Source organism: Halichoeres trimaculatus, unplaced genomic scaffold (assembly GCF_033239565.1).
Source record: "Halichoeres trimaculatus isolate MK-OKI-2021-1 unplaced genomic scaffold, fHalTri1.1 fHalTri1_scaffold_14, whole genome shotgun sequence".
Taxonomy (NCBI): domain Eukaryota; kingdom Metazoa; phylum Chordata; class Actinopteri; order Labriformes; family Labridae; genus Halichoeres; species Halichoeres trimaculatus.
Genome location: NW_027437192.1, coordinates 3,599,643 through 3,625,134, shown reverse-complemented (window position 1 = coordinate 3,625,134; position 25,492 = coordinate 3,599,643). Strand labels below are relative to the sequence as shown.

At 41.8% G+C, this 25,492-nt stretch overlaps 3 protein-coding genes and 1 gene segment (V, D, J or C); 1 reads left to right on the top strand and 3 right to left on the bottom strand.

The window, feature by feature from the left end:
• Window positions 1-25,492, top strand: part of LOC141802848 (Ig kappa chain V region Mem5-like) — a 41,235-nt gene that overhangs the window by 1,873 nt on the left and 13,870 nt on the right.
• On the bottom strand, window positions 1,188-23,976 carry LOC141802866 (immunoglobulin kappa light chain-like). Its single transcript, XM_074686640.1, has 4 exons — window positions 23,900-23,976; window positions 23,438-23,716; window positions 2,672-2,749; window positions 1,188-1,591 (listed from the first exon to the last, which is right to left on the bottom strand). The coding sequence occupies exons 1-4, from the start codon at window positions 23,949-23,951 to the stop codon at window positions 1,269-1,271; spliced, it is 732 nt and encodes a 243-aa protein (XP_074542741.1). The 5' UTR covers window positions 23,952-23,976; the 3' UTR covers window positions 1,188-1,268.
• LOC141802833 (uncharacterized) lies at window positions 7,782-12,029 on the bottom strand. Its single transcript, XM_074686603.1, has 3 exons — window positions 11,716-12,029; window positions 9,458-9,844; window positions 7,782-9,244 (listed from the first exon to the last, which is right to left on the bottom strand). The coding sequence occupies exons 2-3, from the start codon at window positions 9,807-9,809 to the stop codon at window positions 7,854-7,856; spliced, it is 1,743 nt and encodes a 580-aa protein (XP_074542704.1). The 5' UTR covers window positions 9,810-9,844; window positions 11,716-12,029; the 3' UTR covers window positions 7,782-7,853.
• LOC141802843 (uncharacterized) lies at window positions 13,174-14,229 on the bottom strand. The gene has a single exon (XM_074686614.1). The coding sequence runs from the start codon at window positions 14,094-14,096 to the stop codon at window positions 13,224-13,226; it is 873 nt and encodes a 290-aa protein (XP_074542715.1). The 5' UTR covers window positions 14,097-14,229; the 3' UTR covers window positions 13,174-13,223.

Below are 25,492 nucleotides of genomic sequence, written 5' to 3'. Positions count from 1 at the left end.
TGACACACTTCAATCAATCAATCAATCTTTATTTATATAGCGCCAAATCATAACAAATGTTATTTCAAGACACTTTACAAAAACATTTACAGGTCTAGACCCGTAAATGTTAATAAAATTTTATTAGCAGAAACCCAACATCAAGACAAGATAAGGAGTCTTATCTTATCTTAATCCACCATGAGTACAGGACTTTGCAGCATTTAGCAAGTTACAATGGCAAGGAAAAACTTCCCTTTAACGGGCAGAAACCTCGGACAGAACCAGACTCATGTTAGACAGACATCTGTCTCGACTGTGTTGGGGTTAGAGAGAGACAGATAGAGGAGAGAGAGTGGGAGAGAGAAGGGGGGGGGAGAAAAAAGGAGGGGGGGGGGGGGGGATAGGGATACACACACACGCACACAGACACACACACAGACACAGATACACACACACACACACAGAAAGGGAGAGAGAGAGAAACAGACGCAGTCTGAAGTTTGGCGCTGTGGCGACAGTTAAGGTGACACTGAGGACACTATCAAAGGCTCATACAGTAGTCAAAAACGCTTTTTCTCGATCAATTGATCTAAAGAACAACTGTCCCTTCATGTAATATCATTAGAGTTACCACTTATTATTCTATAATGTAGAGAACCCACTAACAGATAAGGTTTCCTCTAAAACTGTTCATTAACAGTTTTTCTTCAAACTTATTGAAGTCTTATTGAAACATAATTTTCTTTGACTGTCAGATTTTATTCATGTTGTCACTTTATGCTGATGATATCTTACTTCTTGTTTTTGATTACCGGTTTACATACCCTTGAAATTTCTATTCAAAGATTTTTTTTCTCTGACATTAAGATCTCACAGTGTGTGAAACCTTATCAGAACATTTCACTGGTTGGTTTTCTGTTTTCTGACGACATAATGACGAGTTAACAGGATATAACACACCACACTGAACACACATATTCATTTGTTTTCATACCTGCTGAACCAAACCAACCATCAACTGTTTTCCTGATGGTTAAGCTTTGAAATATAACCTCAAATATAAATTCTTATGACCTGTTTGGACTCATGCCTCACTACTGGTTCTTTAATGTTATCAATGAAAAATAAAACAGAAACAAAGTGACTTTATTATAATTTTATTAATGTTGAGCTGCTGAAATGATCACAGTAGAAAAAGCACGAGAGTATGATTGAACGAATAGAAACAGAAACAGAGCAGAAGCAGGATGAGACCAGCAGCAGAGGGTCACCAAGTCACATCAGGACTAAGGACACTTGTCTCTGATCAAAGTCTCTGAGACCGGAGCCTGGCAGCCCTGGGTGGCCTCACAGGTCACTGAGGTCACCTTCTCCCACTGGTCTGCAGGGAGCCTCAGGGTGCTGCTCCAGCTGTATACACCGTCCTTCTCCAGCACAGCAGGGCTCCTGCTCTGCTCCCCGCTGATGCTGCTGCTGCCGTCCACCTTCCAGGCCAGACTCCAGCCTGAGGGGAAGCCCTTGTTGGCCAGGCACATGAGCGTGGCCTTCCCCTGCTGCTGCAGCTCCTCTGTGGAGGGGGGCAGCAGCGTCAGGGTGGGACGGACATCACCTAGGAGGGACAAAGCAATCAGCTTAGAGGACAGGGAGCACACAGCTGTCAATCAGCCAGCAGACACTGACACAGCTTTAATGTTCAACCTGGAATTTGTGCTTGAAGGAGTTTCTGTCAGATGTTGTTTCTGCTCCAGCACTCATTCACTCACTCACACATTGTTTCACTTCCCTTTAAGAAGCCTCTCATGCATATCAGCACAGAGACACTCATCATACACAAGCAGCTCAAACACAGCAAACTACACTGACAATGACAGAGAGCAGAGAAAAACTGGACTTGATGTCAATCAAAAAGACAATCTGCTTCAAAAATCTAATCTCAAGTCACATTCCACGCAAAAAGAGAGCCCCGATTTTTTCCTCTTCACTTTCTTCAAAGTCTTCAAAGCTCCAAATGAGATCAATCTTTTTCAAAGCTCTCACTGCAGGCTCCAAAAGGGAGAGAAACATAGAAACAAGTCAATATTCTTTGGATCAACTTCAAGCTTTTTCACTTTCTTCAACTGATCAGGAGAATGAGTCCAAATAGGCTCAGTGTAGCTGTCCTGAATGAAGCTCCATGACACAGAAAGAAGGATTGAAAAATCAATGATTAAAGAGCCCAAAGTGAAGAGAAAAGCTTCACTTAGCAAACAGAATGGAAACATTTCTTTGCTCTTAAAGATGAAGTCTTTAAATAGAAACTTACTTCCAACATGCAGTCTGGTTCCTCCACCGAACGTCCACCACAGTGATACAAAGTCATTGAGGCGCCGTACAAAAACCTCTGACTGTAGAGAGACACGGCTCTCTGACTCTGACTGAACTAAACCTACCATCACCTAAAGATACAACTCTACCAGAAGAATGAAAACAAGTTGGACTGATTCACATTTTCTCTCCATAGATATGACTTTAAAAACATTTTGTTCTTTCTAAAAACCTGCATCCTTTCAACTCCACTTTGTCTACTTGATCTGGAAAACATGGATTTGGAAAAAGAAATGAAAGCAGATGTTATCCTCAGTCTTCAAGAGGAAGAAAAGAAAAAGAAAAAGAAGTTCCTGATGTTCAAAAAGACAAATATTTGACTTACTTCCAAGATCCAGTCTGGTTCCTCCACCGAACGTGTACCACAGTGATACAAAGTCATTGAGGCGCCGTACAAAAACCTCTGAGTGTAGAGAGACACGGCTCTCTGACTCTGACACAAACAAAGTCTCCTCAATCACTCTCTGTCTCAAAGAGTTTTTAGAAAACTTCAAAACTAAACTGTAAAAAAGCATTTGTTTCTTTAAATCAATTTTTTTTTAGGTTTACCTTGACAAACTGTGAATTATCGAAACAGAAATTTCCCAAACTTTAACCAGAGGCCTGAATAAAGAAGCTGAAATAAAGTGTCAATAAAAGACGTCTTATTAACAGTTTAATGAGTAAATTCATCATCATAAATAACTAAATGAGAAACAGAACTAGAAACACAATCTCTAAGGAAATTGCACTGTGAATGCAGAATGCTGAATCAGCTTGCGCTGAACTGCTAATGCAGATTGCTGAATGAGTCTGTCATGAACTCTTGGATGAAAGGAAATTAATGGATGAATAAATGGAATGAATTTAAACATTAAAATGGCTGAATTTATTCAAAAAATAAAGGAATAAATTACATTTTAATAACATCAGTGGAAATAATTATCTGACTGAGGGAAAATGGAAGTCTGAGCTTAAAAATGCTGTTTAGGTGTGATACTTTGTGTCCTGTGTGTGAGATTTTAATCATGTTAACCTGTCAGCTGAGGTCCATCTGAAGCCAGATGTTGCAATGGTGATCATTGTTTACTAACTACAATCAGAGAGCTGGAGTCTGTTGATTACCAAGACTTTACCACTGAAATCATGGTCTCAAACTGCCTGCTATTGTCACTAACCTATAGGTGCAATCAGGGTCTCAGGACTTGACCGTTTGAATCCTGTGACCCAGAGGAAGCTGTCCATGTTAGTTTCATGTCAGTAGACCCAGAAATGTGGTTGTGACGGTGAGAGACAGATGAGTGGTTCTCCACTGATCTCTCTCCCCTCAGAAATTAACATGGGAGTAGATGGGGGCTGTTGCTGAGTTTTCCTGACAGTTGGCCGTTTTGTGGTGAGGGGCTCAATCCTTTTGCTTTAAAAACCACTTTGTCAGAAGCGAGACAAGATTTCCTACATTTTGATTACTTATATGTGTTGATAGCTCAAAATATGTGGCAAAGGGGACAGTTTTCCCAGAGAGTTTCCAGGTTTTGTCTCCCCCTCTCCCCACTCTAATCTGGAACATTCCGTCCAATACACACCAATGTTAAATGACTCGAAGGGCTGAAAAGCATCATGACCTTTAAAGGGTCATTGTGAAGAAGCTATGAATGCTAGGAAAACTTTGAAAACCACTCAATAGAGCTGAAAGATAGCTGAATAGTTTGAAGTTCGAATGAAGTTTCTAACTGAATGTATGGCTGAAAGAGAAGGGTTTGACGCAGGGTAAAAAATGTCCTGAAGGGGGAAAATTTTGAAAATTCCCCATTCATCCCTATGGGACTGAAATGACGTAAAACATGAAATATCTCTGAAAGTATTTGTGAAAAGGTCATGAAAAGTCAAAGCGCCCATGTCCTAAATTAGACACATTTTTGAAGTATGAATGGTGAAAATCAGTTGAAGTTTGTTGAAATGAATGTGATCCTCACATTCTGAAAGTCCTCTTCACCATCTTCACTGACTGGGACGGGGAGCCACACAGAAGAAGATACTGATTTGATGATCCCTCCTCCAGTTTGAACCTGGGAGACCTGAGAGGGTTTCCTTTGGGTCAAAGGTCAAATGTGCAGGATGATGTGAGCAGAGATGTTCAAAGTGTTTGAAATGAATCAATGAGTCAGTGTTGTGTAGAAATACCAGGTGCTCCTACAGTAAAAAATCAATCTAAACACTCCAGATCAACCAACTTTCTACAGATGAGATAATTGATGTGAGCTTTTAAATGTTAAATGAACGAATCAGAGAAGAGAATTCATCAACGTCATCAGAAAAATCAGAGTCTCTGATGGAGTGAGTCAGAGCATTTCCATAGAGAGAGTTTGCATCAGCAGCAGCATGCTCCAGTGCTCTGGGAGAGTTTATAGTCCTGAGAGTTGAACACTGGATGACTGACAGCTGTCCTTCATCACAACACAAGACAAACAAATCCTCCTCCTCCTCCTCCTCCTCGTCTTCATCATCAAAGCATGGCTCTGAGCTGCGTCCTCATCTGGACTCTCCTCTGCTGCTGCTTCACAGGTAAAGTCCAGAGAATCAAAGTCCTCTCCTCTATCAACATCCGTCCCTCTGAAATGAAGCCCACAAAAGCCTGACTCTGCTTTCTGTTTTTGTCTCTGTATCCTCAGAGTCCAGAGGACAGGTCACAGTGACTCAGCCTGCAGCAGTCAGCTCCAATCCAGGAGAGACCATCACCATCTCATGTAGGACCAGTCAGGATGTTTATCATAGCAGCAGCTATGGCCACTGCTCATTCTGGTACCAACAGAAGGATGGAGAAACTCCCAAACTGCTCATTAAGTTTGCTAGCACTCGACAATCAGGGATATCAAGTCGTTTTTCAGGCAGTGGATCTGGATCTAACTTTGCTCTGACCATCAGTGGAGTCCAGACTGAAGATGCAGCAGTTTACTACTGTCAGAGTGAACATTACATCACCAGTCAACTTGTGCTCACACAGTGAAAAATCATCGTACAAAAACCTCCCTCAGTCAGACTGAACAGAAACTGAACTGACAGCTGCAGCTGGAAGCTTCAGCTGAGACTGACACACTTCACTGAGGACACACACATACATAGAACATAGACAACAGTCTGTAGTCCGATTAGCTCAAAGCTAACAGCCTGGAATTAATCAGGAAACCAGATTGCAGCATAATTGTAGCATTGCTAACATAAAAAGCAAACTAGAAAAATAACATCAGATGAAAATGCCATCACTTCTGTTACGTTGTCTTAATCATTGAAAAGCAAAATTCATGTGAATTGTTCACCAAATTAGTTTAAGTAATTCCCACACTCCGAGCAGCTGAATGGTTTCTCCACCTTGTAAACATCCATAAGTTTGAGCAAGCAGACAAAAAATCTCACCTCTTCCATGCGGCTTAATTTTACTTTCATCTGGTGCAGCTTCTCTTCATAGTCCTGGGATGCAGCGAGCAGCCAACTTCTGAATCAAGCTTTGAAGGCATTTCACACTTCTGAGATCCCCCCCTTTCTCCTTCTTTTTCTCTCCGATGAACAGTTTGCAGCCAGCTAGGAGGAGAACTGGGTCAAAGGCCGGGGACAAAACTTTAGTTTTCGTCTGCTCTGGTCGAACCACGCAATCAGTGGAAGCGAGACCCGGAAGCACAGTCATTGTCATCCAACACGTGGGTGAAAACACTTTGAATCTTCAAGAACAGGATATCAGACGTTCATGCAGGAAATACCCAACATTTATTAATAACATAAGATTTGTTTTTCTTAAAAAACAAAACCATCATTTGATGACAGATTTCTGCAGAAAGGTGCAATGAATACACAAAATAAAGTGTTTAATACACAGAACCTTCAGAGTAATTAAATATCTTTTTATTTTATTTCATTAATTCATTATAATTACTTACCATATAAAGCAGTCTGTATTGTTACATTGTCATTTCTCCTTAAAATCCCTAAAGTACATCAAGTGGGGAAAATAAGTATTGGACGTGTCAACTTTTTTCTCATTATATTTATTTCCAAAACTGCAATTCAAACAAAATTTCTCCCAGACATTGGTATTAACTCAAATAATCCACACATGAAAAGAAATCACAACGTTCAGGTCCATAAATAATGGTTATGGTGAATTAAGTACAATAACTCAGGAAAAAAGTATTGAACACACCATGGAAAGGCTGTATACTTTGGCAAGGAAATGCACCATACCACCTTAAATCTGTCAGTAATTATTACTTGAACTTCCAGTTAGTGCAAACCAACATCAGCTGGGCTAGAGCAAATTGATGGTCCTATAAAAAAGGTTGTTTTTTCACCAAGCAGTTAAATAGCACACACCTCATGATGGGTAAAGGCAAAGAGTTCTCTGAAGACATTCACAACCTGATTGTTGCTCAGCATCAGAATGGAACTGGTTACAGACTTATATCAAAGCACCTGAATATTCCAGTCAGCACCGTTGGGGCCATTATTCACAAGTGGAAGAAGCACCACCTTACCATCAACAGGCCACGCACAGGAGCTCCTTGAAGATTTCTGACCAGGGAGTCAGAAAGATAGGCAGAAGAGTACTCAACCAGCCAAGGACCACCCTGAAAGTGCTCCAGAAAGACTTGGAGGCAGCAGGTACAATTGTTACAGAGAAAACAATAGGCATTGCACTCCACCGCCATGGCCTCTATGGACACTCAGCCCTCAAGACTCCATTCCTCAAGAAAAGGCATGTTGAAGCTGGTTTACAGTTTGCTAAACAGCATCTTGACAAGCCTGTAGAATACTGGGAGAATGTTGTCTGGTCAGATGAGACCAAAACTGAACTTTTGGGCTGTCATACTACAGACCATGTTTGGAGGAGAAATGGCTCTGCACATCAGCCAAAAAACACTACACCAACAGTGAAGTTTGGAGGTGGAAGCATCATGGCATGGGGTTGTTTCTCATCTCATGGTGTTGGAAAAATTCAGCAGGACTTCCAGCAGGACAACGATCCAAAGCACACGGCAAAGTCGACTCTCAAATGGTTTCAAAAAAAGAAAATCAATCTGTTAGAATGGCCTCGTCAATCACCTGACTTCAATCCAAATGAACATTTGTGGAAAGAAGTAAAGAAAAGGGTTCACCAGAGGGCACCAAAGAATATTCCAGATTTAAAGACAATCCGTGCAGAGGAGTGGGCCAAAATCACACCTGAGCAGTGTGGGCCATTAGTTCAAACATACAAGAAGCTTCTGGAAGCTGTCATTGCAAACAAAGGCTTCTCCACTAAGTATTAGATGAGTCTCAGTTAGCGTGTTCAATACTTTTTTCCTGAGTTATCATACTTTTTTCACCATAATCATTATTTAAGGACCTGAACGTTGTGATTTCTTTTCATGTGTGGACTATCTGAGTTAATACCAATGTCTGGGAGAAATTTTGTTTAAATTTCAGCTTTGGAAATACATGTGATGAGGAAAAGTTGACGCATTCAACACTTATTGTCTCCACAGTATTAGTATAAAGTGTTAAGTTGAGCATGTTGGCCGGAGAAACTCCACTGCTGTTTCCTCACCGTCTTCAGTCTCTAGGTGTAAAAGTTCTTCTGGTTCCGAGTTTCTTTCTAGCTCTCGTCCTTCAGGGTCCTCTCCACCTCCTCCTGTTTCTGCCTTCTCATTTTCCAGAGTGTAACTGCTTCCACTCTCATGACTTATCATTTTCAGTGGGCCTTTCACATGAATTTTCATGTGCCTGTTCAAATATTTCTTGCGTTGGAATCTTTTCCCGCATTCTGAGCAGCAGAAAGGTTTCTCTCCTGTGTGAATTCTTATGTGTGTGATCAGATCACAGTTGCGACTGTAGATTTTGTCACACTCAGGGCAGCTGAAGAGGTTTTCCCCTGTGTGCATCCTCATGTGTGTCGTCAGGGGGCTCTTTTGGGCGAATGTTTTACCGCACTCCAAGCAGCTGAAGGGTTTTTCTCCTGTGTGACTTCTCATGTGTGTGGTCAGAGAGCTTTTCAAGGTAAATCTTTTCCCGCACTCTAAGCAGCTGAAGGGTTTCTCTCCTGTGTGAATTCTCATGTGTGTAGTGAGATCACCCTTCTGGGTAAATCTTTTCCCGCACTTTGTGCAGACGAAGGGTTTGTCTCCTGTATGAAATTTGATATGTGTGGTTAGATCACCTTTTCGACTAAATGTTTTACCGCACTTGAAGCAGCTGAAGGGTTTTTCCCCCGTGTGAACAATCATGTGCCTAGTGAGATTTTTTTTCAAAGTGAATCTGTTCCCACAGTCTGAGCAGCTGAAGGGTTTCTCTCCTGTGTGGCGTAACATATGCCTTGTCAGGTTGATTTCGAAGCTGAATCTTTTCTTGCACTTGGAGCAGCTGAGTGGTTTTTCTCCCCTGTGACTTCTCATGTGGTTTGTCAGATTATCTTTACGGGGAAAGTTTTTTCCACACTGACAGCAGCTATGGGGTTTCTTTTCTGGGCCAGGCTGCGATGTGTTTTCCATGGAGCCTAAACCTGACTGATATCCAGTCGTCATCATCCATTCATTACTTTCATCAGTCTCAGGTTCAGAGAGGTCTTCAATCTTAACCTCAATCTCTGCCTGAAAATATCGGTCAGAGTCTGAGTTCCTGTCTGGTTCTGGTCCCCCAGAGTCCTCTCCATCAGCTCCTGTTCCCATCTGTTCAGTTAGTCTCTGATGAAGCTGTGGAGTCTCCTCTTCTTCATCTTCCTTCTTCACAGGGTCAGGAGTTAAAGGAAAATCATCAACACACATCTCCTCCTTTTCCTCCTGACTGCTCCACAGTTCCTCCTCCTCTTCCTCTTTAACATGCAGGGGCTCAGAGTCTTGTTCCTCAGGAAACTCTTCTTTTCCCACAACAAGCTGACAGACGTCTGCAGGTAACACTACAATAAGAAAGGACACATGGATGGAAGCGGTGAGTTTCAGCGAAGAGCAGAAATGGATAAATTGATTTAAATAAGAATAAGTAGAAATGTGAGGTTTTTGTCCAGCAGCAGGGAAGCGTTTGGTCACATGTACATCAAATGATTTGTCACTTGTGGAGCAGCTGAAGGGTTTCCCCTCTATATATTTTCAAGTGTTTGTTCATTTCTCACCTGTCTCTGGACTCTTCTCTGTGGTGTTTTCCACAAAGTTAAAGCCTGCCTGACGTCTTGTTGACTCCCGGCCATCATCGACACCTGCAGTCCCAGGGGAGCCCTCAGTCTCTTGGTTTAACCTTCTTTCTGGTCCTGGACTTCCACAGTCCTCCCCATGAGCTCCTGCTTTTGTCCGTTCCCTTTTCACATGGATACGTGTACATGGGGAGTCAGCAACACACACCTTCTCCCATCCCTCCTGACTGCTCCACAGTCCCTCCTCCTCCTCCTCTTTAATGTGCAGGGACTCAGAGTCCTCCTGATCCAGACTGGAGCTCCACTCCTGCTGCTCAGGAGGCTCTTCTTTCATCACTTACAGCTGCAGGACGTCTGCAGGAAACTCTGCTGCAGGAAAACACAAAACAGGATTAGACTAAGCAGCGATCAGCACTGTGGAGTCAAAAAAAACCTGAACTACAGTAAAGGGATTGAGGAAGGACATAGGTTATAAAAACATTCACTCCTCATAAAGTGTGTGCTGATGGAGAAATGATCTACTCAGACCAGAAACGTTTTCTGAACCAGAAAGTACTTTTTTTTTTTTTTTGCTTCTCAGTGTTTCTTCAGCCAGGCTCAAGTTGGCTCTGGAAAAAGTGAAGATTTAAGCATCCCAACAAAAGCTTCATATCTTCAGACTAGAGCCCGACCAATATGGGATTTTTGGGGCCGATGCCAATACCGGTACTGGGGGCAAAAAAAAGCAGATATCCGATATATGGGATGTGTTTACAGCTTGAGACAGCTTGTTCTGTCTCTGTCTTGAATCATATGGGTATCATAATAATTTGTGTTCATATACAGTATATATCCTGTGTATATCAATTAATTTATTATATATAACACAATAATAAATAAAGAAGTCAAACTTTAAACAAAAGAAGTATATAAAAAAGTCAAACTGTAAACACACAATGAGCAACAATGAACAACGCTGTATTATAGTCTTACATTACATAATGGTGAACGGAGAGGCTGGGCACTCAGGCAGTGTACAGTCCAACACACAGACACACAGGAACAGGAGTGACAGAATCTTCGCGGAGCAAAAATTTTTTATAATTGGCTACAGTTTGGCCGATGTTGATTAATCGGCCCGACCAATTAATCGGGCCGATTAAACACACTAGGTTGGAAGAAATGTGGGCTGCATCTGAACTAGAATATATTTTGGAGAAAATATTAACAAAATATTGTTAATAGTGTAAAAAGAAGTCTGAAACGTACACATTTTCATAAACTGATGTGTCCTGGCTCTCATTTATATATTTCATTAATTTAATTAAGAGAGAATCTGTTCAGTTTGATTCATCCGTCAGAGATATTCAGTGGTTAATCATGTGTTAGAGACCTATCCAACTTTTCTGGTCCTGATCTGATACCAATGTTAAATAATAACCTGCATGCTCTACTGTGGGATAAGACTGGTAATGTTTTGGGTAAAAGGCAAAAAATAAGAAAATGAAACTACTGCAGTTAATATTTATTCAAACTATAAAATACTTGATGTTTAAAGGCAGTTTGGTAGAAAAGAAAGCTTCCGAACTTCCAGAAATTGCAATCCAATTGTTAATTTCAATTGTAAATAAATAATAATATATATTTTACTTTTTTGTGTAAATTAGCTCTTATGTTTGTGGATCATTTTGCTTGTCACCTTCCCTATGAAAGAATTAATGGAAGGTTAAAAGACACGCTGGCTGACAGAATTTTTTTTGTTGTTGTTTTTTTATTTCTGATCATGTGTTTATCTAACATTTTGTGTGACAAAAGGCTGATATTATAAGACCTTTTCTTCTTTCTGCTCCTTTCCATCCATTTGAGATTTCTCTTTTTATACTGTACATATATTTCCATGACTGTGGCAGCTGTTAAGGTTTTGTCATGAGGTTCTAGAGAGGATGAGGTCTGGACTGGAACCTGTCAGATCTGGTGACCCAGGCTGCTGCTCACAGAGTGAATGTCAGACTAGCTTCACTGCAGTGACAGCAGGTTCCCATGACCCGGATCTGGACTCAAATTTGTTAAAAAAAATGTCCTTTTAATTTGTTCAAAAGAGAATCACTTCCATCTTCGACCTTCAGACACATTTTCCTCTTAAAACAGAAGTTAGCAAAGAGTCCCTGAGTCTGTTTTTAGCAGGAGCTAGCTGCGGCTAACTGTTAGCTAACGTCTCCCTGAAACATCAACTCGTCTCTATCAGTGAAATAAAAACCCACCTGCTCTGTGCAGCTTTATCTCAGGTGTTAACATCACATCCAGCAGCTGTCTTTGTCCCTGGAGCTCCTCTTCGTCTCCAGATGTTGTTGTTGTTTGTTGTTGTGTGTCCTGTCAGCTCTCTGTGAGCCGCAGCGAGCAGCCGCTGTTTGACGAAATCTTTAAGATCCAGAAACCCGGACAACTGACCCACATCCGGGACTCAGAGGGGGACCACAGACAACAACAGGACGGGCTTTTGGTATCACCCTGCTCCTGTAGAACTCCAGTTCATCCATACATGCTAACTCTGCGCTGGAAAACGGCCTTCAAGACCCGGAAGTTAAACACTAGTGCGATGATCTGGTTTTCAAAATAAGAGTCCAACAAGCAGCGGTAGACGTGGCAAAGCTGCTGTTTGAAACTTTCCGAAAGACCATCTGAGATCTTGTTTGAATTGGTATGATGAGCATATAATACCACCACCACTACCACTACCACTACTACTACTACTTTTCATAATAATAATAATAATAATAATAATAATAATAATAATAATAATAATAATAATAATAATAATAATAATAATAAATAAATAAATAAATAATAATACTACTAATAAAAATAAAAGAAATAAAATCGAATAAACAGAGGTCAAAAGTGTTTTGCATTTGCATAAAAAAGTAATAAAAAAATTAGATGAACCAAAAGAGGGATTCAAAAAAAGGAAGAAAGAAATGAGAAAACTGGCTTAAAAAAAATAAACCAGAGTCCCTGCAAACCAACAAGAAGATGGTGATGTAACACATTTCAACTACATAACTGGCCAACGTGTCTTTAAAGCAAAGCAAACAAACAGGAGGCTGAGAAGGTTTTACTTTTGACAGGAGAAAAGGTTGCATTTAATACAAACCTACAATAGAATAGAATAGAAAATACTTTTTTACTCCTGAGAGGAAATTTACAAGTTACAGCAGCAATCAAGAAAACAAAAATAAGAAAGTGTATGGTGCAAAATTGCCATTAGAAAAAAAGATGACAGTTTTTAAGTCAAGAAGCAAGTCCCAGAACCTTTTTTTTTAATTACACCTTTAACCCTTTCCTCTCTGGCACGGCTCAGTAGTGACAATTAATGCACACAAATGTGTAATTAAAGTATCTTTCGACCATTATGGAACAGCTGAGGGCTCTTTGGTTTATTGCAGAGGTGTGTGCAATGTCTGAAGAAGGAATACTTAACACTTTTAATATTTTGATTGCAAAATTAAAACAGGAAGCTTTCTCATGGAGTGAATTATTTCATAGCATTCATACTTTTCATTCCACAGCTGGAAAACTGGCCACATAAAAAGAAATATTAGAGACGTCTTGTTTATTGGATACTCAGCATGGGGCAATGATATGACACATTGCCACAACCTTACATTATTGAATGAGCAGAAAACAATGTGTGAAATCAAGTACATTGAATATTTTTGGAAATTATAATTTCTTTCAGAATCAGGTCATTGATCACTTAACATCCTGACTCTCAGGACTGAAAATCTCTGTCCTGTGACCTGACGTGTTTAGTCAGAGACACTTTGTGGGTGAATCTTTTGCCACACACAGAGCAGCTGAATGGTTTCTCACCCGTGTGCTGTCTGCAGTGTAAGCTCAGATTTCCCCTCAGAGCAAATCGTTTACCACATTCAGAACAGCTGTATGGTTTCTCTCCTGTGTGAAGTCTCACATGTTGGGTCAGATGAATTTTTTGCGTGAACCTTTTCCCACAGTCAGAGCAGCTAAAAGGTTTCTCTCCTGTGTGAATAAGCATGTGCTTTACTAGTTTGTCCTGAGTTAAAAAGCTTTTATTACACTTTAAACATCTAAATGGTTTCACACCAGAGCGGAACCTCATATGCTGGCTCAGGTTTGTCTTTTGAGTAAACCTTTTCCCACATTCAGAACAACTGAATGGTTTCTCACCACTGTGAATAGACATATGCGTTGTTAGATATCGCTTATCAGAGAATCCTTTATTACACTCAGAGCAGCTAAATGGTTTCTCCCCTGTGTGAATGTACATGTGTCTGGTCAGATGTGGTTTTTGGGTGAATCCTTTCCCGCACACTGAGCACATAAAAGGTTTCTCTCCGGTGTGAATCAACAGGTGCTGGGTCAGTTTTTGTCTTGTGATAAAGTTTTTGTTACACCTTAAACAGCTAAATACTTTCTCACCTGTATGTCGTCTCATGTGTGGAGTCAGATTTACCTCAACAGCAAATCTTTTCCCACAAACAGTGCAGCTGAATGGTTTCTCTGCCTTGTGACCCAACTTGTGTCGGTCAAAAGCTGCTTCTTCAGTGAATGTTTCATCACAAACTGGGCAGCTAAAATTTTGCTCTCTGGTGTGGACAGACATGTGTTTAGTCAGATGTACTTTTTAGGTAAATCCTTTGCTGCATAAAGAGCAATGAAAAGGTTTCTCTCCTGTGTGAACAAACATATGCTGGGTGAGATTTTGTTTTGTTCTGTAGCTTTTCTCACACATGGAACAGCTGAACGGTCTCTCATCAGTGTGAAGTTTCATGTGTTTGGTGAGTTTCTCCTTCAGCGTAACTTTTTTACCACATTCAGAACAGCTGAACAGTTTCTCTCCACTGTGCACCAACATGTGTGTGGTCAAACAGCGCTTCACAGAAAAGCTTTTGTTACACACTGAGCAAGTAAACGGTTTCACGGTTGTGAACAGCTATGTGTCGGGTCAGATGTGGTTTTAGGGTGAATCCTTTCCCACATAAAAAGCAGCTAAATGGTTTCTCTCCTGAGTGGACCAACATGTGTTTGTTTAGATTTCCCCTTTCAGTAAATATTTTTTCACACACAAAGCAGCTGAACGGTTCCTTTCCAGCGTGGACTAACAAGTGTTTGTTCAGACCTTTCTTTCCAGTAAACTTTTTCCCACATTCAGAGCAGCAGAAGGGTTTCTCTTTACCAGGAAGTTGTATGTTCGTTTCATTGTCAGAGAAGCTTAAAAGTTCATCCCTTGTGTGATTTACTATGTGCTGACTCAGATTATCATCAGACATAACTCTTGCACCATACTCAGGTAAGCTAACTATTTTCTTTCCATCAGTGTTTCTGAGAGCCGTTAAAGCCTCTGGAAAATCTCTGATCACTTTCTGTTCATCACTGTCATCAGTCTCAGGTACAGACGATTCATCAATCTGATCCCCAGTCTTTGGTTGTAAAAAGTCCATCCCATCAGCTCCTGTTTCTATTTGTCTCTGATGAAGCTGTGAGCTGGGAGGTTTCTCTTCCTCATCCTCACTCTTCACAGGTAGAGGAGTGAACTTGGTAACATCATCTTCCTCCAGTCCTTGAAGCCACGCTCCCTCCTGACTGCTCCAGAGTGTCCCATCTTCATCTTTAAGGCGTGGGCGCTCAGAGTCCTCCTGATCCAGACTGGAGCTCCACTCCTGCTGCTCAGGAGGCTCTTGTTTCATTGCCAAAAGCTGCTGGTCGCCTGTAGGACAGAGGAAAGAAACACTAAGACACATCAAAGGAAACTGAAATGATCATCATCATCTGTCTTTTTCTGTTTGGTTTTACTGGGAGCTGATCACACACGATCACAGCAGCAGAGGACTTCAAAGGTGAAGATTTACTGCTGATGTTACCTTCACAGGATGCCAAAGTGGCCTGCCAAAGACTATTTGCCCAGCGTTTCTTATAAATATACTTATAAACGCCGTCCTGTCCTGAAAGAATCATAGTTAAATGAAGTATACTCAATGTTATTCGTTAAACAACGACACAACTTATCACAGCAACATGCATAAACGAAAAACTGGGACCTTAGATCTCAAAAACAAGCAACTAATCAGTCATTTTTCCTAACCAGGCTATAAACATTTTTTTTTACTGTAAAAACCAGTTTTGTTTTGTTTTTGATTGTTTCAGTTTCGCTGTTCCGAAAACAGAGGTGTGTTTATAGCAGCTAGTTGAGGCTAAAAGAGGCTAGCTGAAGCTAACGCGCTGTGAGCTCAAAGTTAAGGCAATGATTCAACATAAAAACGTAAATGACAAACGACAGTAACCCCACCTGCTCCGTACGGCTGTTTCTCATGTGTTAACATCAAATCCAGCACGTTTGTCCTTGGAGCTCCTCTTTGTATCCAGATGTTTGTCCTGTCAGATCCGTAGTCTAAACAAATCCTCAAGATCCTGAATCACGCACATGTGACTCTCATCTGAAACTCTTCTTCTTCTCTTTGACGTGACCATCAGAGTCAAAGGATGAAAAGAAAACCAAACAGCTCATCAATACATGTCAACTCTGATTAATAACGGAAAAAATCGAGACCCGGAAGTATAACACTTCTTCTTCTTTTAGGTTTCCACCAGTCTAGATGCCCCATGGCACTCTGCTGCCCCCCTCAGGCAGAGTTCAACACTAGCAGGTACTCCAGTTTACATACGAGTCACCCTGGTGATAAAATAAGGTCCAAGACAGCTTTAATAACCCCGCGTCTGAATCCTGAAAAAGTATGACTTTCTCTTGACTAAACCCCTGCAGTACTCTTTTTAGCCAAAGACCCCAAGCAGATCCTGCAAACCCCTACAATAGGTTCTAAATCTGAAGGGGAAAAAATAAGATAAAAATAAAATAAAAAATAAATAAATAAAAATGAAAAAAAAAAAGCCTTACTAGTTATTTTAGCTGATAGGCAGAAAATAAGACTACATGTGTGCACTTATTGCTTCCTTTACTACATTAACTTGCTGCCTTTCATGCACGGCCATGTCCTGTGGCAACATAGAGTGTAGATAATAGATCAAACATTCGTCAGTTTATATGGTTTTACATAAAATTTCATTTCTAATCCAGTTTATATTTTTATAATAATGGATGAATATGCAATCACCAACAACTCTTTAATTTAAAATGGTCTCAACCATAAATTTTAGAGCTACTGTAGCCTTCAGAATAACACAAAGATCTGATTTCGATAGCTTCATCATTTATAACTGAGACTTGAATAAAAAGGTTATTTTCATAAATTTTATTATCAGTGTTGTAGAGAGCTTAAGGTTGAGAACACATAGATTAAAATGTGTCACATGGAATGTGTTAGAATTTCATTAGAACAAGAAATCCAAACAAACTGGCTTCAGACTGATTTTTGTGCCTTTCTACATTTTTCCCAATCTTGTAATGGACTGATTTTAAAAGTAGTCTGAAGGATTCTTTAAAATATAATTATCAATCTTCCCTTCTGGGCCTCGATACCTGTCTGTCTATTTCTACTTCTGCCTCAAAACCCTCCTCTGTCTGTATGTTTTGATTGTTTCGGAACGTTTCTGGGCGGAAAGTGGGCGCGGTTAGATCAGCCAATCACAGCGCACCCAATGCGCACGCGACTTCGCCTGTTGATGTACGAGTGAAAGAAGCTACCCGAGCGGCTACGATAGTGGACGAGGCACGAAGAAAGAAAAAAACAAAGTGAAACGAAACGCCAAACAGAATGCGGGTGAAGCTTGGCTCAACTTTCCCTCGCTTTCAGGAACCTGGGACGAAGCAACACTGGACGAAGAGCGACGCGGGTTTGCGTCCTGCTAACCAGGTATGTGTCAGTTACCCGTGATTAGCTAGTGCTAACATGCTAAGCCAGGTGCACGGCTCTCGAGTCTCTCCCACGTAGAAACGTGAAGCTGCAGGTGGTTGCTAGGTTAGAGAATGTGTCCACGTAGCTTTAGTTGGAAGGTGTGGGTATGAGCTGCTGCTGGATGTATCTTGTGTGTGTGTGTCCTCAGTGAAGTGTGTCAGTCTCTGCTGAAGCTTCCAGCTGCAGCTGTCAGTTCAGTTTCTGTTCAGTCTGACTGAGGGAGGTTTTTGTACGACGCTTTTTCACTGTGTGAGTGGCCAGCTGTTACTCTGCTGACAGTAATTAACTCCCGAGTCTTCAGTCTGGACTGCACTGATCTGAAACTCCAGACTGACGGGTTGTAGCTGAATTTAGTCTGACTGAGGGAGGTTTTTGTACGACGCTTTTTCACTGTGTGAACACCCACTGACTGTTGATGCTATGAAGACTCTGACAGTAGTAAACTGCTGCATCTTCAGTCTGGACTCCACTGATGGTTAGAGCAAAGTTGGATCCAGATCCACTGCCTGAAAAACGACTTGATATCCCTGATAGTCGAGTGCTCGTATGATAAATGAGTGGTTTAGGAATTTTCCCATCCTTCTGTTGGTACCAGGCTATATGGTTGTTACTAGAGCCCGACCGATTAATCGGTTGGGCCGATTAATCGGGCCGATTATGCCTGTCAACATCGGCCAAAATGTAGCCGATTATAAAAAATTCTGTCGCTCCTGTTCCTGTGTGTCTGCGTGTTGGGCTGCACATTTTTTATTTATTATTGTGTTTACAGCTTGTCTTTATTTATCATTAGTTAACACTACAGTTCTTATGTTGACAGTTTTATAATTAAAGTTCCTTGTTTTAATTTAATAGTGTTCTGTCTCTGTCTTGAATCATATGAGTATTTTAATGATTTGTGATTATATACAGTATATATCCTGTGTATATCAATGAATATATTATATATATCAGCCGATATATCGGATATCGGCTGATATATTGGATATTGGCTGATATATTGGATATCGGCTTTTTTTGCCCCCAGTATCGGTATCAGCATCGGACCCAAAAATCCCAAATCGGTCGGGCTCTAGTTGTTACCATGAACATTCTGACTGACCCTACATGAGATGGTGACGGTCTCTCCTGGATTGGAGCTGACTGCTGCAGGCTGAGTCACTGTGACCTGTCCTCTGGACTCTGAGGATACAGAGACAAAAACAGAAAGCAGAGTCAGGCTTTTGTGGGCTTCATTTCAGAGGGACGGATGCTGATAGAGGAGAGGACTTTGATTCTCTGGACTTTACCTGTGAAGCAGCAGCAGAGGAGAGTCCAGATGAGGACGCAGCTCACAGTCATGCTTTAAAGATGAAGAAAAGGAGGAGGAGGAGGAGGAGGAGGAGGAGGATTTGTCTGTCTTGTGTTGTGATGAAGGACAGCTGTCAGTCATCCAGTGTTCAACTCTCAGGACTATAAACTCTCCCAGAGCACTGGAGCATGCTGCTGCTGATGCAAACTCTCTCTATGGAAATGCTCTGACTCACTCCATCAGGTTGTTTCATGTCACTGATATTGATGCTCACCATTTTACAAGTCAAACTGATTACAATAACAGCTACACCAGATTATTTTTTTTAATCTTCTTGAGAAAAACAATTTGCTCAAACTTTGCATCAGAGCAGACAAAAATGGCATGTGGTGTCCCCCAAGGCTCCATCCTGGGGCCTCTTCTGTTTAACATCTATATTCTCCCACTGATTTAGATTATAGGAAACAACAAAGCCAGTTAGCGTGGATCTAAAAACACATGACGACAGTTTCAAGGTCAGCCCGCTATGACTTAAAGACTGTGTGGAGGATTAAAGGACTGATGTCCCAGCAGGACTTTGAAAACCTGGTCCATGTGTTTGTCGTTAGTGGACTTGATGAAGATAACAGAGTCTTTATAGGTCTCCCTACTAAATCAGTCAGCTGTTGTCCCAGTCCTTATTAAGACCAAGAAAGAGGGTCACATCAGTCCAGGTCTGAGAGTGACACCCAGATTCAAAAACAGCTTTGGGCATGCCTTTGGTCTCTGAGTGCTACCTGTTATTCATAGGTGACACTAGATGATCACTTAGTGACACCTGCCAATCCTTGTGACACTTGTACATTGTTTTTTACTCCTGTCATTCTGACAGTGACACCTTCCAATGTTCAGTGACTGGAAGGAAAATTACTGTAGATCGGTCATAAAGGGGCTGGCCTTTTGACGTTTCGTGAACATGATCATGGTCCTCTTCTTTCCGAGTGATTGACAGGTGTAGCTGAGTCCCAGAAAAGATCTGTTCTTCTAAAACTCTTAGCTTCTTTAAATCCATGCTAAAGACTCATCCTTTCTCAGCTTCCTTTGATCAGAAGAGTTGAACAAATTCTTTTAAAAAATGTTAATAAACACAACTTTCAACATTCTCTTTATCTGATTTTAGAATATAAGTTCTTATGGACAGAATCTGTGGGAATGAGGGTTTGTTGTGTAAAACTAAGTATCATCAGCATACAGGATGACTCGATGGAAGTCCCCCACTGTTCTCAGTGAAGTGTGTCAGTCTCTGCTGAAGCTTCCAGCTGCAGCTGTTCATAGGGAGGTTTTTGTACGACGCTTTTTCACTGTGTGAAGACATACTGATCGATCCAGTGTTCACTCTGACAGTAGTAAACTGCTGCATCTTCAGTCTGGACTCCACTGATGGTCAGAGCAAAGTTTGATCCAGATCCACTGCCTGAAAAACGACTTGATATCCCTGATTGTCTTGTGCTAGAATAGTAAATGAGCAATTTTGGAGTTTCTCCATCCTTCTGTTGGTACCAGGCCAAAAGGTGGTAATTGTTCCAAAAATTAACATCCTGACTGGTCCTACATGAGATGGTGACGGTCTCTCCTGGATTGGAGCTGACTGCTGCAGGCTGAGTCACTGTGACCTGTCCTCTGGACTCTGAGGATACAGAGACAAAAACAGAAAGCACAGTCAGGCTTTTGTGGGCTTCATTTCAGAGGGACGGATGTTGATAGAGGAGAGGACTTTGATTCTCTGGACTTTACCTGTGAAGCAGCAGCAGAGGAGAGTCCAGATGAGGACGCAGCTCACAGTCATGCTTTGATGATGAAGACGAGGAGGAGGAGGAGGAGGAGGAGGAGGAGGATTTGTCTGTCTTGTGTTGTGATGAAGGACAGCTGTCAGTCATCCAGTGTTCAACTCTCAGGACTATAAACTCTCCCAGAGCACTGGAGCATGCTGCTGCTGATGCAAACTCTCTCTATGGAAATGATTCATGTCAGTGATCAGTGAAGGAACTTTTAAAGCTTCAGAGGTTTCTTCAGGATTTTTAAATAAAGCTTTTGAAAAATCAGTTTCTAATCTGAAGTCTTAAATAGGGGTCAGAGGGATCAGGGTTTCTCTGGCCCCTGTTTAAGACCGGGTTAAGAACGCTTCATGATTTCTTCCCATCATCCTGTGAGGCCTGTGAGTTAATTTCTGTAATTAGCATTGTCATTTCTGTTCCCAGTGTTTGGGTGTTCATGTATCCATAGTTAGTTTTTGTGCTGAAGAGATTTCAGTTGGACCTTGGACAGCCTTGGATTTCAGGTGGTTGTTGTGCATATGAGAGTCTTCTCAGGACCAGTCCTCTGAATGGACTCCCTGATTCCTCTGGTCAGTGTCAAATGCAACATCAGCATCACTACAGCTGTAGTTTCTATTCCATGACTTGGACTGCAAGTCCTCACCCAGATGTCGTAGGGTTTCTTCATTTAGTATCTGAGGAAGTGTCTCCGGTCTGGTTTTGGACCCCATAACAGCTCTGAGACTGTTCTGGTTCAGATCGTTAAGAACATCCTCTTAAACCCTGACAGTGGGAGAGTTTCAGTCGTAGTACTTCTGGATCCCAGCGCTGCTTTTGACCCCGTCCACCATGATCCACTACAGAACCAACTGGAGAACAGGGTGGGTACTTTCTGGCACAGGACTCATCTGGTTTAAGTGGTACTAAAGGACAGAGACCACTTTGTGTCTGTGGGTAACTTCATCAGAGCAGCTGAAATGACATGTGGAGTCCCCCAAGGCTCCATCCTGGGTCCTCTTCTGTTTAACATCTATATGCTCCAACTGACTCAGATTATAGAAACAACAAAGTCAGTTAGCATCATGATGCAGACCACACACAGTTCAACATTACAATCAATGAGTGGATGGGACTAAATGTTCTGTTGTAGTTGATCTTTTTATGTCGTGTGCCGCTCATTGAATCTCCTTGTTGTGAAAATGTCTGGAGACCCACAGCGCCTCCAAGTGGAAACAGACAATTAAAACAGATTTTTTTTCAGCTCATTTCACTTTGATTACATAAACTCAAAGTTCTCTGATGAGTTTCATTTTGGAGTAAGGCATGTTTCAGTGAATGGGTGAGGACATGATGAAGAGAATCAGAGAAAATTAGGGTTTGATATTAGGAACTGGATATCATCAGCAAACAAGAGAATAATATGGTAGAGTTTGTCTGATAACATGACCCTCTGTGTGTGTGTGTGTCCTCAGTGAAGTGTGTGTGTGTGTGTGTGTCCTCAGTGAAGTGTGTCAGTCTCTGCTGAAGCTTCCAGCTGCAGCTGTCAGTTCAGTTTCTGTTCAGTCTGACTGAGGGAGGTTTTTGTATGACACATTTTCACAGTGTGTACACATGCTGATTGTTGATTCTGTGGTGACTCTGACAGTAGTAAACTGCTGCATCTTCAGTCTGGACTCCACTGATTGTCAGAGCAAAGTTAGATCCAGATCCACTGCCTGAAAAACGACTTGATATCCCTGATTGTCGAGTGCTAATAAACTTAATGAGAAGTTTAGGAGTTTCTCCATCCCTGTGTTGGTGCCAGAATAAATAGTTGTTGTTTTGCCAAAAAGTAACATTCTGACTGGTCGTACATGAGATGGTGATGGTCTCTCCTGGATTGGAGCTGACTGCTGCAGGCTGAGTCACTGTGACCTGTCCTCTGGACTCTGAGGATACAGAGACAAAAACAGAAAGCACAGTCAGGCTTTGGTTCTGGTGAAGCTGTGAGACATGAGGAAGAGGAGGAGGATTCTTCAGACTCCAGCTTGAAGAAGATGAGCAACATTCAAAAAGAAGAGAATCATTTTTTTCCAAAGAGACAAAGAAAAGCTCCTCACCATGAACCAGGAGCTTCAGGACGGCCAGCAGGAGAAGAAAGGACTTCATCATTGATCTGTGGACGTGTCAGTGTCTGTGAAAGGCCTGGACAGACACGGATCAACACTGACCTCTTAATGTCTGAGAGCAAAGAGGAAGGACACATATGCAAACACACAGAGTCAGTCAAATGTTTGTGTCCTCCACATGAAGATGATTCTCTCTAACAGCTCTGACAACATGAAGCTTTCACTCCCAAACACTTTGAATCACTTTAAAGTTTGTCTCCACTGTCAACATGGAAATGTTCATGTGTTCAGAGGATTTCACTTTCTGCACTTCTCTGTTTTTACTTCATCTGTAGTTTGACCATGAGTCAGACGACCATTGAAGTTCATCACTTTGGGTCGACTGGCTGTTTCCAAATGTGTGTTTGAGGCTGAACTTAGACATGAGGAAAAAGAAGACTCTCACACCCCCTACTGAGCTCTGCTTTGAAGAATGAATGAATGAATGAATGAATGAATGAATGGAGACATGATGAAGAGAATCAGAGGAAATGAGGGTTTGATATGAGGAACTGGATATCATCAGCATACAAGATGATTCTGTGGTAGAGTTTGTCTGATAACATGACCCCCCCCCCTGTGCTTCTGTGAGTGTGTGTTCCTGTGTGTGTGTGTGTGTGTGTGTGTGTGTGTGTGTGTGTGTGTGTGTGTGTGTGTGTGTGTGTGTGTGTGTGTGTGTGTGTGTGTGTGTGTGTGTTTGTGTGTGTGTGTGTGTGTGTGTGTGTCCTCAGTGAAGTGTGTCAGTCTCTGCTGAAGCTTCCAGCTGCAGCTGTCAGTTCAGTTTCTGTTCAGTCTGACTGAGGGAGGTTTTTGTATGACACTTTTTCACTGTGTTTAGACATGCTGACTGTTGATCCAGTGAAGACTCTGACAGTAATAAACTCCAGAGTCCTCAGTCTGGACTCCACTGATCTTCAGGGTGAAGTCTGACCCAAATCCATGTCCACTAAAACGATCTGAAACTCCAGACTGACGGGTTGTTGCTACGTAAATCAGGAGTTTAGGAGCTTCTCCAGGTTTCTGAAGGTACCAGTGGAGGTTGTTACCAACATATGAACTGGTCTGACATCTGATGGAGACGGTCTGACCTGGAACAGCAGACTGAGATCCAGGAGTCTGAGTCCAGATGGATTCTCCTGATGAACCTGGAAAAGATGAAAGAGAGGAGAAGGTTGTGGAGACAAATCCAGCGTAGAGAAAGATGAACAACATCCAAACAGAAAAGTGTCATTTCTTCAAGACAGAGAAAAGATGGAAGAAGGGAAATGCTGCTCCTTCAAGTTGTTCTCCATCAGAGCACAACTTGATGGAGCTGGACCTGGTCTCACCCTGAACAAGGAGCCCCAGGCTGAGCAGAAGCAGGACCAGGGAGCTCCTCATGGTGCTGTGTCTGTGTCAGAGTCTGTGAAAGGCCTGGAAACCAGATCAACACAGTCCACTTAAGGTCTGAGAGCAGAGAGGAAGGACACGTATGCAAACACACTCCCTCCCTCAGCTGGAGCTGACAGGTCAGCTTCATGGAAACTCAGCTCCTCCTAAATATTCCCTCAGTGACCTGTGAGGCCACCCAGGGCTCCCAGACCCCGGTCTCAGAGACTCTGATCAGAGCCAAGTGTCCCCAGTCCTGATGTGATGGACTGGGCCCTGATTCTGTTTGTTCTCTGCTCTCAGTCTAAACTCTCTGTCTCTGCTTCTCTCTTTCTATCATCACATGTTTCATCTTTCAACATTTCAATGTTTCTCCTTCTGCTGATGGATTCAGTCTTTTCAGAGAATAAAGATTTGATCCTGTTGATCATTAAAGTGATCTGTGTTTTCCCCTCATTTCATTCCTGTCAGATATTCAGAGCTTTAGTCAAAGTAAGGTGACGTCCAAACTCCAACAATTCCTGTCTGATAACAAACCTTCATGAAGATCCAGATGTTCTGTCCTCGAGTTTCTTCAGTTTAAACTCTGAAAACATGAAATAGCTCTCCTCATTAGGATTATAAATCAGAGTATCACCTGTATGAAGTAGACACAAACTGATCCAAATCATATTTAAAGGAGAAATTAAAGAAAACTTTCAGCTCAGCTTTTTAAGTTGATCCTTAACCTGCAGCAGAAATGCTGACAGGAAGAGTTTTTTGAGGAGTGTGTTTGTGGATTTATGTGATTCACCATTAATGTGAGTCTTCATCAAACAGATATCAAGTGTCTGAGAGTTCATGCAGCTGTTCATTCAGATCACTTCCTCTTTATCTGACTGAGGGAGGTTTTTGTACGACGCTTTTTCACTGTGTGAACAGATACTGGCTGTTGATGACATGAAAACTCTCACAGTAGTAAACTGCTGCATCTTCAGTCTGGACTCCACTGATGGTCAGAGCAAAGTTAGATCCAGATCCACTGCCTGAAAAACGACTTGATATCCCTGAGTGTCGAGTGCTAGCAGCATAAATGAGCAGTTTAGGTCTTTCACCGTCCTTCTGTTGGTACCAGTGCAGATAGTTATTGCTATAAACATTCTGACTGGTTTTACATGAGATGGTGACGGTCTCTCCTGGATTGGAGCTGACTGCTGCAGGCTGAGTCACTGTGACCTGTCCTCTGGACTCTGAGGATACAGAGACAAAAACAGAAAGCAGAGTCAGGCTTTTGTGGGCTTCATTTCAGAGGGACGGATGTTGATAGAGGAGAGGACTTTGATTCTCTGGACTTTACCTGTGAAGCAGCAGCAGAGGAGAGTCCAGATGAGGACGCAGCTCACAGTCATGCTTTGATGATGAAGACGAGGAGGAGGAGGAGGAGGATGATTTGTCTGTCTTGTGTTGTGATGAAGGACAGCTGTCAGTCATCCAGTGTTCAACTCACAGGACTATAAACTCTCCCAGAGCACTGGAGCATGCTGCTGCTGATGCAAACTCTCTCTATGAAAATG